Source organism: Pocillopora damicornis, chromosome 12, assembly GCF_964200805.1.
Source record: "Pocillopora damicornis chromosome 12, jaPocDami1.2, whole genome shotgun sequence".
Taxonomy (NCBI): Eukaryota; Metazoa; Cnidaria; class Anthozoa; order Scleractinia; family Pocilloporidae; genus Pocillopora; species Pocillopora damicornis.
Genome location: NC_142681.1, coordinates 559,769 through 578,226, shown reverse-complemented (window position 1 = coordinate 578,226; position 18,458 = coordinate 559,769). Strand labels below are relative to the sequence as shown.

At 35.9% G+C, this 18,458-nt stretch overlaps 3 protein-coding genes and 1 long non-coding RNA gene across 4 annotated transcripts; 2 read left to right on the top strand and 2 right to left on the bottom strand.

The window, feature by feature from the left end:
- Positions 1-234: 234 nt before the first annotated feature.
- LOC149035992 (tyrosine-protein kinase STK-like) lies at positions 235-7,288 on the bottom strand. Its single transcript, XM_089190266.1, has 4 exons — positions 6,701-7,288; positions 4,786-5,311; positions 3,899-4,532; positions 235-3,638 (listed from the first exon to the last, which is right to left on the bottom strand). Exons 1-3 carry the CDS (start codon positions 7,096-7,098, stop codon positions 3,906-3,908), a joined length of 1,551 nt encoding a protein of 516 aa, XP_089046392.1. The 5' UTR covers positions 7,099-7,288; the 3' UTR covers positions 235-3,638; positions 3,899-3,905.
- Positions 7,289-7,373: 85 nt separating this feature from the next.
- Positions 7,374-13,609, top strand: LOC149035991 (tyrosine-protein kinase Src42A-like). Its single transcript, XM_089190267.1, has 4 exons — positions 7,374-7,863; positions 9,274-9,553; positions 10,374-11,057; positions 11,337-13,609. Exons 1-4 carry the CDS (start codon positions 7,472-7,474, stop codon positions 11,523-11,525), a joined length of 1,545 nt encoding a protein of 514 aa, XP_089046393.1. The 5' UTR covers positions 7,374-7,471; the 3' UTR covers positions 11,526-13,609.
- LOC149035990 (uncharacterized) lies at positions 12,680-15,688 on the bottom strand. Its single transcript, XR_016181891.1, has 2 exons — positions 15,504-15,688; positions 12,680-14,578 (listed from the first exon to the last, which is right to left on the bottom strand). It is a non-coding gene; the product is annotated as an uncharacterized LOC149035990 (long non-coding RNA).
- Positions 15,689-15,758: 70 nt separating this feature from the next.
- On the top strand, positions 15,759-18,458 carry LOC149035989 (cytochrome c oxidase subunit 5B, mitochondrial-like). Its single transcript, XM_089190277.1, has 4 exons — positions 15,759-15,897; positions 16,733-16,827; positions 17,360-17,459; positions 18,102-18,458. The coding sequence occupies exons 1-4, from the start codon at positions 15,780-15,782 to the stop codon at positions 18,239-18,241; spliced, it is 453 nt and encodes a 150-aa protein (XP_089046403.1). The 5' UTR covers positions 15,759-15,779; the 3' UTR covers positions 18,242-18,458.

The following is an 18,458-nucleotide window of genomic DNA, read 5'->3' as shown; positions in this document are numbered from 1 at the left end:
CACCATGACCATACAAAATGAAATGTAAGTTGTCTCTCTTTGCAATGTTCCCATTGCGCATTATTAACCTTTGATGGCTGAGGGAAAACAAGATGTCACTCTTAACTATCATTCATAATTTAATCAACTTGTATTCTGATTGCTGAGGCTACATGAGAGGGTTGACCCTACATTACCAACTATGTTATATCACAACCCTTCAGGTAGAAATGTCATAAGACTGATCAGGCACACTTACATTTTACAAAATTTTATTCACTAAAAAGGTGTCTTATAATAATTACAAGAGAAGGGATTTTCACTGTAAGATGTATTTCTTTGAATATAGTAATGATACAATAAAACTCTAGGTTCTTGTCACACTATAAAAGTAATTAATTTACAAAAATATCAAAAACCTCTTTTAACAAATAGGTAACACAGTAACATTGTCTGAATCAATATTTATTTTATCTCAATATTTTCATGCCTCATAAGATTAATACCTCTTTAAAACAGACACAAAGTGGGCACCTTCTGCTAAAAACTGTCAGTTATCTTTTAATCTCTGCTCTTGTTAAACAGGAAACCTCTCCACAACAGCATTTAATCCCAAAGTTTTATATTTCAAAAAAGTTAAGTTTGGCACCACACAATAGACCCAGTGCTTAGAAATACTACTTGCATTTTAAGAAATGGTTTTGTGGATGTTAATGATCACTTTCTGACTTTTATAGTGACATAAAAAGAAACCTTTCAGTAATCACAATGGCCCACTAACATGTTACCGAGATGTTTTGAGATCTTATCATGTTCAAACTCTTTAAGGTTCATAAAGAATTATTATCAGTTCGAAATAGATCTGTATCATACAACAAAGTTTAGTTTTTACACATCTGGAATATGACCTACATGTGACTTTAACATCAACCTCCTTCACTTAAACAGTATAATGTTGTAGAGATAACTTAAGAAATGCTGGAAAACTCTTAAGGGCAATAGCCATCTATCATGACAAAAAACTATGTTAGTTGTTTACACTTTTTACACCATAGCTGCTCACATTTTAAAAATTCCTAAGTTATGTGCAAAATAATCCAGACTTACATGACAAAATATGCAATTGACTTTCCAGTCCATTGCTGTGATAAGTACAGTATATAAATCTCATACTTCTTTTGATGTTATTTAAAAATTCAATACTTCATTGATCCAGCTTCTCAAACATCAAAGTTAGTCCTTTCACAAAATATCATAAGACACTAATTCAGAAACATCAAAGCAAAGACATTATTTTCCCTAAAGAAACCTAAAGAAAACCAAAAAAGGTCCAGATGACACAGTTTAATTTTTGTACCAAAAATTCAAAGTAAATCTTATCATATTATTTACACTGTATACAAGTGAATATTAAAAAAACCTTTAAATTCACTGAATGTTAAAAATAAAAAAAAGAAATCAAACTAGAACCTCAACATTTCTGTTCAAGGGACTAGGTCGCTTTACATTTCACAGCATATATCCTTCATCTTTCAAAATTTTTGTTCCTGTCACAATCCTCTGCAATATTCCACATTGCAATTCAAAGTCATTCCCACTTGATTTATTACTATTCCTTCCTTACTATTCCTTCATTTTTTCTATCTTCTTATGTTTTAATCTAAGGTTTCTCCATTTTGATGACAGAAAAAAAGGAAGCAAAACATTGTGACATAGCACCTTTCAACATTTTGTTTCAGGATTTATTTACCATACCCCTCAGCAGATATACAATTCAGTTTTTCAATGAATATTTGCCTGCCAGCTCTCATTCCTTCAGCATGATACTCACACCAGAGGTTGCCAATCATTGGTCTCACCCTGGTTCACACCTACAGACCTTCGACTCACACATACTGCACTCTCCCCACTATGACCGACACAATTGGCTAAACAATCAAAGAGAAATAAGTTGAAACAATTGGAGAAAAGACAAGGCTTTTCTAAATATTCTCCTTTTCCCCGACACTCCAATTCTAGAAGGGACACTAATAAAGAAACGTTTGTATAAAAATCTTATGAGAAAGCTTTCAAATTTTTCATAACGTGTTTCAAAATCTTCAGGCATCTGAATCCTCCCCAAAAAGTCTCACCCATATGACTCCACTGGAAATTCAAAATGTAATCAGGTTTGATTACTAGAAGAGTTTTGGATGACTTATACAAAATATGGTTGCAAGTTCTGATAAACAGAATCACTCCTGTGCAATACAAATTGTAACTGATTACATTCAACATAAGCTGTTGATAGACACAAAATGGAAAAACTTTGAATAAAACAAACCTTGCACAGCAATATTCAACAGATAATGTAGACAGAAAATTTGTTGTAAAGGGATAACTTCTGATAAATAACTTAACGTCTAGAAAACCACTTAAGCTAATTAATGCAAGCATAAAAACTGATCCACACACGAAAATGACTCATTGACAAGTAAGCCTTCGAGAGAATTATTAGTTTTAAAATTTTCATCTTAAGAACCTGCTTTGAAAATGTGTTAAAGAAATATTAATTTTAATACAAAATTTTCACATAGCAAAATGAAATTACAGTGATTCATACTGCATTGTGGAGGAAAATATGTTATCCATTTTATATCAGTGTTCTATAGAGAAAACAACTGTTCAATGCATAATCTTAAAATGACAATAAAAAATTAGCAAGTGAAAGAAAGAAAACTTGTTTGAAACTCTAGACTCATAAAGTTAAAAACCAAGGTAACTAAGCAGTTCACACATGCCAGGTCACAAGTTTAAAAGCTTGAACAATGATGACAAATTAAAATGATAAAAACTAACCCTGTTTAACATGATATGATAAAATACCACCACTCTCCTGTTGCAGTTTCTTTTCTGCCAGCTCATTGACAGATTTGGCAAAATTGGTTTCAGAAATACCAAAGGAGAAGGTTGAGTTGATATTTAGACCTGAACTAAGTCTTTCCTACCAAGAGAAAATGTGATTCTAAAAGATAGCATGGCCAGATTGAGGCAAGGGAGGTGTGGTATAGTTGAAGCTCCCATTCCCCAATCTATTACACAATGAAAACAAATTTCCTTGGGCGAAATATGCATATGGTATGTTTTTTTCAGTCCTCACAAATGAAGTTTTGTTCTTCTATCCCTGATTATTCATTGCTTTCTTGAAGATACTAAATTGTGAGCACTGAGTAATTATTAAAAAACGCACTACATGAAACAATTTTTCTGTTTTCTTTTGCTGCATCCAAACAATACCAGTATGCAATGCTAACAAAACCTCTACACATGTGTACAGATAAGATATGCAAGTCCCTCCGTTTATGAAATAAATAGAAAATATGTGTGCCATGTATCATAATTGAATCACAAGTTGCTACAGTTCTAAAAAATAAACCCTATTAAGTTAATAAATGGTTAGTTTGAAGTCACTGAGGCTGCAAATAGTAATTGCAAAATTTAATTTTTCTATTCTAAAATAGTTTTTCATCCCATCCTGTGACTGCAATGAGAACCTTGGTATTAAAAAAATGCATATACTTTGCTAAAAAGGATAATAACTACCAATATGTAAAAATAGTGTTCTGTTGGTACTTCTTTATTTGCTTTCATTCTATACAAACGACTGGTCTTGTTTACTTCTGCAAGAATGAAAAAGAAATTAAACAGGTATCATTTGATGATGGATCAAGTTCAATCCAGTGACCCATCTGATAGCTTGAAGTTTCAATGAGAATTACTTATTTGCCTGGATGATATGCTAACCCTTCAAAAATTGTAATCCACCTCACAGCATTTTTCACATTTCCCTGACAGGTTTCTTTCACCCATGTTTTAACATTCTAGAGTGGAGAGATGTGTTGGTAGGTTGGTTAAATTATACAGTAGTTTTAATACTTACCAGGAGATTAAGGGTCCAGTTTTTTATAATTAGGCTCTGTTGAAACAAAGTAGTCCTCTAACAGTGATTGAAGATATTCAAATGTTGGTCTGTCATATTCATTTGCCTTCCAACATTCCAGCATAATTCCATAGAGAGCATCAGGAGTATCCCTGGGTTGAGGCATGCGATATCCACGCTCTACTTGGGCCAGCACTTCAGCATTTGTCATGCCTGGGTATGGTACACGTCCTTTTGTCACCAACTCGGTCAGCAAAATTCCAAATGACCATACATCTGACTTGATGGTAAATTTGTTGTACAGTGCTGCTTCAGGTGCTGTCCACTTTATTGGAAACTTTGCCCCTTGATGAGGATTATACTCGTCATCTTCAATCAATCTAGCAAGACCAAAATCTGCAACTTTACAGACATTTCCTTCACCAACTAAGATGTTTCTCGCAGCTAAATCTCGGTGAATGTAGTTCATTCTTTCCAAGTAAGCCATTCCAGCAGCAACTTGTGCACCCATGTCAATCAAATCTTCCAATTTCAAATACTGACCATCTCCCTTCAAATATTCTAACAAGCTGCCATGTTTCATTAATTCTGTTACAATGTAGATCGGCTCCTCATTTGTGCAAACTGCATAAAGCTGTGAACATAAATAACAGAAATATATTAAGTATACTGTAAGACTCTGTAAGAGCATGTTTAAGTATAGTGAGGAGATAATGCCTACTGGGTAAAATGCTAAATGAGAGTTACTTCACAGTAAATTACTCATAGCATTGTAAATAAAATGTAAAAAAAACCCAGTACAATGGGGAAATACAGTCCTGAAAAAAAGAAGTACTGTAAAATTACATTTCTATACCATCACAGATTCCTTTTCTATATTAACATACCTGTATAAGATTTGCATGCCTTAATTTCTTCATTATTGCTGCTTCTGTTAAGAATGCTTGTGGTGACATTGTACCAGTCTTGAGTGTTTTCACAGCAACTGGGGTTGTTCCATTCCAAACTCCTGCCCACACTTCACCAAACTGTCCTGCTCCCAACCTTCTGTTCAATCTCAAGGATTCACGGGAAATCTCCCAAGCATCTTTGGTGTTATACGAAAGGCCAGAAGTGGTGGGCTTCTCTGCTTTGCATGCAAGAGTCAGCTTGCAACACAGACCATCTGCATCCTCACTGTAGTGCTCAACTAGCTCACCGAGAGTTGTGAAAGGTGCTCTTGTGGTAATATAGTAGCCCCCATTGTCAAGCTTACGTATACGATAGTGTCTGACGCTCTCTCCATCTCGAATAGATAAGGAATAGTTACCAGGCATGGTTTCTGAGTCACGGATAAGAAATGAACCAGAAGGACTTCCTGGAGAAAGTAGCTTCTTCTCTGCATCAGCACGCTTGATCTTACCAAAGAACCAGCTACAGAAAAACAAGAATGTTGAAAAAAATAGAGGAAACATAACAACAACAAACATACACTCTCACTAAGAAAATAGAAGATTAAGCTTTATAAACTTTACAGCCCATTACATGTTAATGTGGCATGAAATGAAAAGCATCCTATCCACTTCATGAATGAGATGCAAGTTCAGTACAGATTATCCCCTTGCAAATTATCAAATTTCCTTGAGAGTGTGCTCATATCCAGTAGAACTACTGAGTGAAGAGAGGCACTGTGAGAGCAGAGTTTTTCCATAAGAACAAAGCACAGTGACCTAATTAAGGCTCAAAGTCCCAAGACCTTCCACAATCCAGAATTCATCCAAAAGTCACTATACTTCTGCATCTCTGAGAGTCAAAACTCACCAAAGAATAAAACATATGTTTGTTAAGAATTCTTCACAACAACAGTCAGCATATAATTATTGAGTTGAAAAGGTTATGGCAATATAATTAGTCAAAATAATTTGTTTTATGTTTGCACATATATCTAGAAGTCACCTGCTAATCATGTGCCAAATGTTCTACTTCAGTGTCTTCATTTCCTTTTAAGCATCTAAAATTAACTCACCAACTGGAACACTACTTACACTTATCATTCATAGAGCCAAACTTAATAGTTCAATTCTTGGTGAGTAGATAATTTTTAAAACATGCAAATGTAATGAAGAAGATGCAGATAAGAAAGCTGAATTAGGTCAGGTTTATCTGTTGCTAATTATTGCTATGGCTTTGAATTAAACTTGCACTACCTCACAAACATTCAACTATACACATTGTAAGCCCCTCATTTATTTTAACTTCCCCATGAGCTGAAAGTCTGATTAAGTCCATAGACTTTAAAAACAAACCAGTTTCATTATCATAACAAAACAAGCAAGAAAATAGGGAAAAACGAACTGGCGACAGTTTACATCCCGGAAGTGGGATTGTGTTGTAGAAACGCTAAAACAAGACCGAAAATTCCAAAAATTGATGATATATTCAGACAAACATCTGGAAAGCTGCCAAATTCAAAAATGTGCGTGCAGAAAACGAAACAATTTTCGCACACACGAGAATCCGCGCAGGAAGGAACCGTAAGAAATTCATTATTCATTGAAAGGGTTTACAACAACTAACCTCACAAAGCGACGATATATTACAAACAAACCACCTCTTTCAGAGAGATTTTCAAAACAATAAACAGACCATCACTTTCCCGAAATATCAACTAATTCGTCTCACTGGAAGACTAGCTAATGCTGAGAACGCCATAAAGATTCACTAAACTCTACGTCCGGTGATCTGGCAAAGTGACAGATGATCTAGCGCTTTCTGTATTAAAAAGTAATAATTTGAGCTTAAAACTTCAGCTCTTTTACTTACTCTTGGGCATTCACGCTTAGCTCAGGCGCTACATAATTGCTCGGAATATAACCGTCCTTGTGAGTTGCTAGAGATTTGGCCAACCACCAGTCGCTATCCGTGTTGTCGACAACTTGAAGCCGTTCGCCCTTCTTGAAGCTCAAGTCTTCGTTGGTTCGTGCATCGTAATCATACAGAGCAATAAACACCGTTATTCCTTTAGTTGGTTGCATCACTGAGTGGCTTGACATAATGGACGAAGGCGTATGGAAGCTCATATTGTCCGCAGGGGAAGCATTTCGTTGCTGTTTGTCAATGTGATCATTCGTTTGTCCATTCGTTGGTGCCATGTCTCGGCCAGACTCACCCTTCGCTTCATACTTTTTCCTCGAGTTTGATTTCCCGCAACAGCAACCCATGGTTGCTGAGAAAGTACAACACGCAAGCTGATTCTAGTCCGTTGCGGAAAATGGAATATTTAAGAATGATAGAGACAGAAGAAGGTTGGATTGATGAAATAACTTCCAAGGTATCTATTGATCGCGAGGGAGGAAACCGAAGATGATCGTACCGAAGAAATTTCTTAGTTGAGCGCAAGTCTGGGAGGGGAACTAGCTACCAGTGACTCTCGTGCAAATTAAAGTCCAAAGGACTGGGCAGAGATATGAATGGGAGTGCGCAATCCCGGAACTGTGTACAACACCTTTCTGAAGTTTGATCCTTCGCGAAAACGATCCGTACTCAGAGTCAAATACACAGCATTTTGGTGTAGATCTTGGCTCCTTCTCACCCATGGGGTGCTGCATGGGCAAGAAGTCCTCTGAGGACCAAAAAAGGGATATAAACAACGGGCAAAATGTGGACAAATCTGCGGCAAGTTTAAAGGAAATCGATGTGAATTGCGGATCTGTACAACAACATAGTGATCGATATGTGCCGGAGCCGCCACCGAGCTCACCGCCTCCTGAACCCAGTCCAACTGCTGTGAAACCCCTCTATATTGCTCTTTATGATTACGATGCTCGAACAGAGGACGACTTGAGCTTTGCAAAGGGCGAGATTCTTGAGGTAGACCCCGACGATTTGAAGAACGATTGGTGGAGGGCTAAATCTCGTGATTCTGGCAAATCGGGTTTCATTCCAAGCAACTATGTAGCTGCTCATGAAACTTTGGAAGCCGAAGAGTAAGTGAAGTGTAATGGCAATTGTACCAGAATGTATGATCAAGCATCATTTATAAATTGTGCGAGAAGCAATCAATGCAAAAATGAAATTTAGATTTGCTCTGGAATGTTATGTGAATCGTGTGGGCCAGATTGGCCAAGAGGTCACATAAATTCCTCTAATTAATGCTTGAAAGAATTCGTGTAGCAGCTTGAATCAGCAGTTTCATTTTGTCGCGGCATTGAATTGTTTGCTTTAGCACTGCTTTAAGGGTTAGATCTGCCCTTGCAAATTTCAACCCAAAATATGATTCAATGTTAAAATGTAATGTCAGAGTGTTTCGTGAACTAGTGAAATGAAGTTATTGCCTGAACGAGCACCCGGAAACTGCCGCAAAGTTGGTTGGCTGACCAATTTTTACATCGACACAGCCTTTCGTTTACAACTAATTCTATTTACCAAATTCAAGTTGGATTGTATAGTACTGATGCACCACATAATTGTCAATCCAAAATTTAAATTTAACTATGCGTGATTGAAACGTGCCATGTTATGTGAGATTGCCTAATATTTTCAGCACTTAGTTAAGCAAATAGTCAGTGTATTATATATGTAGATCGATAGCAAAGCATGCTTTTATCAGATGTGGACTGAGTTTCTCATATTCAATGTGGAAAAGAAATCCCAAGGAAGATGAAAATAGCAATGATTTTTAATACATAATTAACACATTGCCTCAGGCACCCTCGCTTCCTTGTGATGCAAATCATCTGAGGTCGTGAGAGATTTACATAAGAATCATAAAAGAGTAAATATCATTTTTCAGACTGCATAACAAAAAGACAGATCTATTTCTCATGCCCCCATGTCAAACTTTTTTCCAGACAGTGTTGTAGTGATTATCACATAATTGATTACATGTTATCTAATTCCTAGTCTGAACATTTTCTTTACTCACAACAATTATATATAGTGTATCTTGCACAAGGAGAGGGATATGAACTCTCCTGAGGGATGGAACAATTCTCACTGACTCAAAAAGTTCTCAAATATAAGATGTAATTATTAGTCAAGTATCCTGTCTTTAAGAAGACATTTTAATTTTTCAAAAATTATTATTAACCCCTATTACTCCAAATTGATAAGCATTTAGTTCTCCTTACAATATTGATACATTATCTTTTAAACAAGTTGGGGTAATAGACATCCTTTCCAGCTAGGGAGTGATATCACAATATAATTCTTAAATGGCTAATGACCACACAATCCTCTCAGCTAGTTTTATACTGTAAAAGAAATATGTTACAGTTTGAAGGGAGAATAGCAAGTTTATCAGACCTGGGTTTATGGTAACATGAATGCAAATTTATACCTTATAAGAGTATAATTGTTTTATCTTCAATCAATTGCATTTTCCTTTCTTTACACAGTTGGTATTTTGGTGAAATAAAGCGACCAGAGGCAGACAAGTTATTAAAGACACCTGTCAATGAGCATGGAGCATTTTTGATCCGAGAAAGTGATAAAGGTGGTTATGCTTTGTCCGTCAAAGATGGCGACATGGTCAAGCATTACAAGATCCGCAAAACAGAATCTGGTAGTTTCTTTATTGCCCACAATAATCCATTCAGCACCCTGTCAGATCTGGTTCAGCATTATACCCAAAATGCCGATGGACTATGTGATGTCCTTAAAAAGCCATGTGTCAAGGTAAGATATCAACTCAAGTCAACATTTTGCAATTAGGTTTGATAAGCAACATTGTTGATTTTACTTTCAAAAAAACAACAACAACAAGTTTGTAGTAGTGAGTGCTATGAAACTCTCTTTGTTAAATAGTTTTGCCATCTTATTTCCCTGCAAAATGATACATCACCAGTAGCAGACAATCCTGCTAAGAAGTTACCTCTTTAAACTCCAACATCAGAATGAACATTCCCCATACTGTTTCCTGTACATCTCCTATGGTCTTGAGAAGGAGGACATGTTTACCAATCAAGAATCTTTTAAGCTGAGAATCACTGCCTTTATTCTTATGACCACAATATATGATTCAGCATTGGTGGTATAAGATGAAATTACTTACAAGTTGATTTAGGGGTTAAATGTTAAATACATTCCCTAGAGTCCTGGGTCTTGATTCTCACAATAGATGGAATATTCATGTTTTTGTTTTGTCTCTAGTATGTATGCGTAGAATATGTTTATGAAAGAGATAACATGTCTTGAAAAGTGATACCTTTCGAGTGGCCTTTTGGGAAAAAGATCCTTTGGTTTAAATGTACAAAATTATCTGTTTTATTTGTATATGCAAATTAATAATGATCAGCCAGGAGAAATAATTAACCCAGTTGGTTCTGACATTAGTTTACAGGTTATATAAGTATATTATTTTCAAGGCTTCTTGTACCAATCATGAAATATTACTGGCACTTTACTTATTGTTACTTATCATTTCTGATTATTAGTTACAATTTTATGTTTTATTAATTTGTTTATTTGATATTTATTTATTTACATATATTTTTAGGTCGAAAAACCACAGACTGTTGGTTTGTCACATGACACTGTAGACATGTGGGAAATATCGCGCGACACACTCAGACTTACCACACGTCTTGGATCTGGCAACTTTGGTGAGGTGTGGCAAGGGCTATGGAATGACACCACCCCTGTGGCAATCAAGACATTGAAGCCTGGCACAATGAATCCCAAGGCATTCCTTGAAGAAGCTGAACTCATGAAGAGACTGATCCATGACAAACTGGTTCAGCTTTATGCAGTGTGCTCTAAAGAGGAACCAATTTACATTGTGACTGAGCTGATGCCCAAAGGAAGTCTACTTGATTATCTGCGCAGTGAAGAGGGACGAAAGAAGAAGATGGAAGAGCTGATTGACATGGCTTCCCAAATTGCCGCTGGCATGGCCTATCTAGAGAAGCATAATTATGTCCATAGAGATTTGGCCGCCAGGAATATTCTGGTTGGTAACAATAATACTGTTAAGGTGGCAGATTTTGGTCTGTCACGAGCCATTGATGAAGATATCTATGAAGCCCATGAAGGAGCAAAATTCCCCATCAAATGGACTGCACCAGAGGCATGCCTTAAGAACCAGTTTTCCATCAAGTCAGATGTGTGGTCATTTGGTATTCTACTGACAGAGCTGGTAACTTATGGAAGAGTACCTTATGCAGGGATGAATAACAGACAGGTAGCACCTTAAACATAGTTACATATAGTGTAGTAAAGAAGTTTTATTGGCTTTGTTAGAGCAGGTTCCAATTTAGATTGAATGTAGCATTGTGGAGTATTGTTTCTCCCCTTTTCAGAATGCCAGTACATCACTTGCAACCCCAGGCAAGTTACTAGTCCTTTTAATTCAGAGCCCAGTACACTGCCTGTACAAAAATTTACTTCCCCTTTAAACTGTTAACCATTTAGCTTAGCTATGTTAAAGCACAAAGTTCTCAATATGTCTTTGTTGTTGTAGGTTGTTGAAGAAGTAGACCGTGGTTACAGAATGCCCAAACCAAATCTTTGCCCAGACAAGCTCTATGATATCATGATGGCCTGCTGGAGAAAGGAATCTGTAGAACGACCCACATTTGAAACGTTACAGTGGCAGCTGGAAGATTTCTACCAGACAGATGGAAAGCAGTACAAGGAGTTGGCAAAATAAGGGTTTGCAATAGTAATGTTGTCCAGTCCCTCATACAAAATACTACACAAAATCTTGACTGTTGAGATTTGTTTCGAGAATCAATGTGAAATGTATTGGAAAGTGATCAGTTTCCATTTAATCATTATCATTATTTTAATTTTTTTACGTTATTGTCAATTTGCTGTAAACAACCTAATAGTTTTATACATTACTTGGTCAGATTGGAAGTTTTACTTGCACCTAGAAAAACAAAGGATAACTAAGGGAATTAAAAAATTCAGGAATATAATACCTTACAACAGTTGCCCTTTTTTTAACCAAACTAGCCCTGAAGATATGTTTCCAACTAAAAGGTGGTAAAACTTTTTAAGTAACCAAGGATAGAATCTGAAGTTATGGTGCACTTAGGTTTCTTGAGTGAGTTCTTGATATATGGAAAAACTTTAAGTAACCCTCTTTCTATTTTAGAAATTTTTAAATTAAAATAAGTTACCAGCAGGTTGATATCAATTAAGCAAAAAAACATTTTTTAGTTTAGCAGCTTTAGAGTATGAAGTCTTGGCTGTGAAGAGATAAACTTTTTATTACCAGTATATGTAGGTTAAGGGAAACTACAGAAAGTATATAGCATGACATAAAAAGCTTTCAATCAAATAGCTGATAAGAAATTTACTCAATTACTGGTATAGATTGCACTTACCATAATGAGAAGGTAACTTGGTGTATTATAGATACACCTATAATGGCAACAACCTATTCCAAATTATTGTGAGCAAGATAGCCAAACGGTTTGGAGCTTTGATATAGAGGGCAACAAAAATTACAAGGTTTTCATCTAAATATTACAAAATGGCTTAACCTTATAAGACTGGTTACTTTGTAAATTGCCATTGCAACTCTTAATTAGGCTTCAATTTGTTAACTTAGTGGAGAAATATTATTGATAATTGTAGTATTTCATGATCAGTGAGTTATCAGAATTGTACCTGATTGTAGGTCTGGTCATATTCAAGTTTCAATTTAGTAATTGCATGTTTTATTTCATTGAAACATTGTCATGTCATAAGTAACTTGGGCAGTGATTACCATAACAAATTGAATTGATTAGAAAGGGCATTTACAGGGAAGTGCTTTTATGGTTGTTTGTTAGTCCAAAGTTTTCTTTCCTCTTCTTTTTGCTTTTTTTTTCTAAATTACACTTGAAAGACAAATGTTAAAAATTATAGAGTCTTCTTAAGGGTTAACATTGTTAGTTACACGAGCTAAATATATAAATTTGATATTAACCAAACTGGCCTTTAGAATCTCATAGTGGGTAGAGGTATAGGTTAAAAGCTGACCCACTAAGATTACAAGAGGAGTAAATATGCTACTTTGTTCACAATGTTGGAGGAAATAAGCAACTTGACTGCTGTCTATGTATGTGCAAAGTCAGATGAAATTCAGTTTACTTCTCATACTACAAATTTCAAAAATTACATTTTGCCTTGCATTTAATTTCCTCACATTATCCAGCATAATACACATATTAAAATTAGTTAAGTTGATGCAAAGATGGGAAAAATTGTCTCTAAATTTTTGCATTTATGTGTTTTTGGTCATGTTTTGATACTGAAGCCAACCAAGTCTCACATTCTTAAGTAAGAGAAAGAGTAAATTACAGTTGGCACCCCTAGAAGTTTGTACCTGCCCTCTTCAACTATCACCAGTCAAACCTGACCTGGCACAATTTTTTTTTAGTATCAGAGATGTATGGGAAGGGATCTTATTTGTAATTATATCGTTTTTTATTTGCTCAGTTTTTTATTTGTTACAACTCAATTCTTAGATGTTTGCAAAGAAATTTATAAGATGAGATAAATATAATTAAATAATTTAGGAGAATAAAACAAAAGTTTTGTTGTGTTTTTCTATGTTTCGTTTTTGCCGTATTTGCAATTGAGCACAATTTATTTACTTATGCAGCAGCTGAAGCTTTTTATAATAAGAGATTATATAAGCACAACATATATCAAACTTGAATAGTGGGTTACCAATATTGGAAATATTTCCATTTAGTTTATTTTTGTATCAGGCTGTAAATAAAAGAACCTTTAATTCTTGTTGTTTTTTTTCTCGTGAATTTTACAAGGAGAGTATTCTTTACAAACTACATTTACTGTTGATAGATTAAAAACAATTCTGCAAGTGAAACAGCTGAATAACAACAAAAGAGGGACTGTCCTTTGGAGTTCATTCTCCAAACCAATACATTGCATTTCTTACGCTTCAATTGAAATTGTAGATTTGTCTTTAACACCCATCTACAACAGTTTTTTTTCTTTTTTTCAAAATACCCAACAAAGACTATCACACCCCATTGTTAACATACTAGCCAGCACCAGAAATATGCTGTCAAATCAAGTCAATATCACCTACTTGATATCTTTATTTTCTCATTTAAATCTACTCTGATAATTTATGTATCCATCGACCCCAGGAGTCAGCTATAGGGTTCACCTAACTCACAGCCCTATATGATATTCACAAAACTCCTCCCTTGACTTGTTTCTTTCTACAGGTGTTGGAAGGTTTTTATTTTTTCAGTACTGTGCAAAACTACCTTTGGGTGGTAAAATATTCTTCTTGAGATTGAAGTGATACATTATCAACATACAATTATCAGTAGAGCAAAGTAGATCCAAAGTCTAAACCTGAAAGTGTTGGACAACCAAATGAGCTCTCATTGTGCCAGAGATCATGGTGGAAAATCATCTAACCATTTGCAGAGAATATCTTTCAATACACGTTATCACACATTTGAACTTAAAATCTATGAATGCTTCTGTAAAACATCAACATTCATGTCAGCTTACATCTTTTAAGTCACTGTCAGTAGCACAGGGGAAGGTAATGCAGACATTTAAGCTCAAGTCAGGTTCAACCAGCATCTTTATACATGGTTCAAACAGGCATTGCCTGCTCAAAAGATATATAATGTCCTCTTGGAGATCTCTTTCTTGGTTTGTAAATGTAAACTGCCATTCCAACAAACAACACAAAAACTCCAACACTGATCCCTACTGTCAAATCTGAAATTTAATAATTTATTCAAAAATGAGCCATGTGACATAGGTAAAGATTGAGTCTCCCAAGACTAGATGCCAACTGTTTCTTGGAGGGTTTCCCACTTCCCATACCACTAAGCGACTGGGGGACTGACTGCAGACTAGTCCATTTCAGGTAACCACCTCCCATTTTTTTTCAGTCAGTTTCACTTGTACAGTCTGTTGGTAAACTTTGATACTCATAGGTGGAGAGAGGCACTTTGAAACATTATTGCCCAAGAATAACACATAACTTTACCAAGAAGTCAAACCCATTACTCATCATCATGAGCCACAATTCTGATTAACAGATGAATTTCACGTTGCTGTGTGTCTGTTCAGTAATAATAGATCACAGATCACATCAAAATGTAGTAAGAGCATAAAAGAGGCACACAAGGTGCAGCCAACTGATGTTCTTACTGCATTTTGACAGTTTCTGTGATCCATTACTGTACAGACCCACAGCAACATTGAATTTATTTTATTTGTGTGAGAAAAAAGCAAAAAGTTGTTAAAGGTGATGTCAGCTGAACATCTGTCCACAAATAAGAACCAATCGAAAGGCATGTTATGTCAAGGTCGGGCTTCTGGCTGATAACTTAGTCTATTCTCATCACCTGCTTGGTGCATAACGTATTCATATTGTGGGGAGAGGTTACATGTTAGTCACTCATAGGATTTTATGGGCAAGGGGACACCCCTCCCCTCCAATAGCACGAGATTTATCAAGCATCCTCGGACCCCTTTGTACCCAATTGGCCCCGTGTTTCTTCCCTGCCATTGATAATATTATAATTTCATTCTGGGCATAAAGGCTCCCTCTCAAAAATCAGTAACGAGTTTTTTTCCTAAGCCAAAATACTAGAATGCATTCTTGAAAGCCCCGGAAATAACAGTTTTTTCTTACCAAGTTTTGGTTTTCCAACGACGGTCTTGCTATCTCTTTGCAAACCTGAGTCAGCAAGAGTTTCTACATAACTATGAAAGGTCAACAGAAACAAGAGAAGATTAATTCGGAGATTGTGCTCGTTTCTCCTCAACATCCTCAATTATTGTGATGGCTGTGTGTTTCATGTAGTAGGTCATGTATGAGACACAATGTATTGCATATGTCACGATTGAGGCTGAGATATACGGGATATCGACTTCTCAAGCTTCATCCGGGAATGCAAGTTAGAGAAACATGGCGGCTTCACTCCGTATATTGGCGAAAGGGAAGTTGTCTACGATGCAGCCGGCTTTGAAGGCAATTATAACTAGAACATGCCCTGTACTTCTCTCTAGGGGACTCTCTGTAACAAGTGAGTGTGGTAGAAATCTCTTCATAGTATGCCTGGTATGAAATAGAAGACAATATTTATCAAGGATTCACCTTCCATCTTGCCTATTTGCCGGGTCTCATATTCGCCAGAGAATCACGATAAATATATCTGTTAACTTCAATGTTAATTGACCTTTCGTGTGTCAAATTTAAATGTTCAAGCTTTGTGGTCCTCATGAAATACGTGAGAAAGATAGGTTGGAAAAGTTTGATGAGACGTGGAAAGTGTCATGTATCATTGCTACTAATTATCACTATTTATCGGTTAAATACATGGATTTCATCGCACACTTTTTCCTGCTTATTGCATTATTTTAACTACACAAGGTTAGTAATTTTACTAAGTGTTTCATTTCAGAGTACTGATACAATGATCAACTGAAAAAAACATGAACCCATTAACCTCCTCCTCTCCCCACCCCCCACCCCCACCCCCCCTTGCCTCACAGGGATACCCAGCTGGAAAGAAAAATCATCATTGGAGAATACAACTTAAGTAGTTACAATTTTGCAATTATCTTTTATGTAATGGCCATTGCCATAAATGGAATTCCAGAGCTTCTAGATTTCAAATTACTTTGAGGAGTGTGGCATCAAACCCACTTTACATATTGCTTATTTATCATTGGTTGACCTAGTGAGCTATTTATTTTCACCAAACCATCCATGTTGGAAGGTACCAACAGCTCCTTCTGGTAAATGAGTTTATTCTGCAATAGCTAATTCTTCAAATAACCATATTCATCAAAAGTCATCTTTTATTGATATTTGATGGTAGGCAAATTTAGTTATCTGTTGTATGCATTATTTACCAGGCACAAGGCTGAGTAATGGCGGAATACCAACTGATGCAGAACAAGCCACTGGTTTAGAGAAGAAAGAATATGATGCTTTGGCTGCTGGCATTGATGTAAGTTTAATTAAAATTTATAGTTGTATGTCACAGGATCACAAGCTTAACAACACAACTCGCAATATTGAAGATGTATAAATGGTATCCATGACTTACGACAAGCCACTATTTGGCTATCTTAAGGTAGAAAACAGTCCTTAGGAGCAAATTGTGGATGGCTAAATTAAAGAGTGGGGGCATTTTGTGCACTTATATATACCCATGACCAAACTGTTGTGGGTGGAATGAGAAAAGCTGCTGCTCAGCCTTCCTGATCATTAAGAAGATCACACAACAACTTGGCACATGAAAGGAAACAGGATATTTCTGATTTTATTTGGATTTTTATCTCGCATGATCCTAAGACAGAGTAATGGCTAGCCACTTTTTTGCAAAACATAGGTTTTCTTTTGACTTTTAGGTGCAAGTACTAAATTTTTTCCTCACCATGATAACAAACTGGAGAACTCTAGACGCATGCACTCACAATAGTACTTGTGGAATTATTTTACAGTAATAATGTATGTGTGGTCATCGTTTAAACCAACAGGATCCATTTAACATGAAGCCTTATGAAGGACCACCTGGAACAAAAGACAAACCCCTTGAAGTGTTGTCCATGTTTGATGAGCGAATTATTGGATGCATCTGTGAGTGCCTAACTTTTTAATGAGAGTTTTATGGAGTTAAGGCTGTCATCAAATTCATTCTTGTAGGTGACATACCTTAGGATAAAACTCCAGGTCATTGTTGATATTTTTTAATGCTTGTCAGCCTTATTCACAAGACAATTCTCCGAGAAAAATTTATCAAAAATGAGCCAGAATCTAAAATGTCACAATTATGATTACATATCAGGATATAGCTATTGACCTATGAGGATAAATGTACTATTCATTGTTTAAAAACATATCTGAAATAGTGGAATGCCAGGTGTGCAGGGAAACAAAGTTTTAGATTCTGGAAAAAGCCCATATTCAGTATGAATGTAAGCCTTCCCACAAAACTGGGTCAAGTGGAGCTAGTTTTGGCTTATGGGTAAGCTTGTTGTAAAAGATGAATGGAAAGAGCAGTAAAATTCCCTTCAGGAATATTTCATAGTTGTCAAACCAATGAGATTTGGAAATTTAAAATTGAGCTTGGACTTTGTGTAGCACACTTGGTTTACTTGAAACATCCACACATAATGAACACAGACCAGTGATTCATGCAAAGTTGTGAGATTGTGAAGGTCATCAATACATTACTTTTTTAATTTGAAAGTTAATTTTTTTTTTTACTCTTATCTAAAGGTGAACCAGAGGCAACTTCAATTGTGTGGAACAAACTGCACTTAAATGAAGTAACTCGATGTGAATGTGGTCACTTTTTTGTCCTTAGACGAGGCAATCCTATTAAAATTGAGATGGACCATGGTCCTGGTCACCATTAGCACTTCTGTCAAGGTTTTCTTTTCAGTCAAATTGTAACTAAATTCTAACAAGGAGAGAATGCATTTTGTGTTGTATGCTGATGTTTTATAGTTTTTCTCTTGGTATTGTAGTATTCAACCACTTCAGCCTCTTCCAGGACTTCAGCTCTTTAATTGTATGGAAATTTGTTGTCTTGATTTTTTTGATTGCAATTAAAATTACCAATTTTAAAACAAA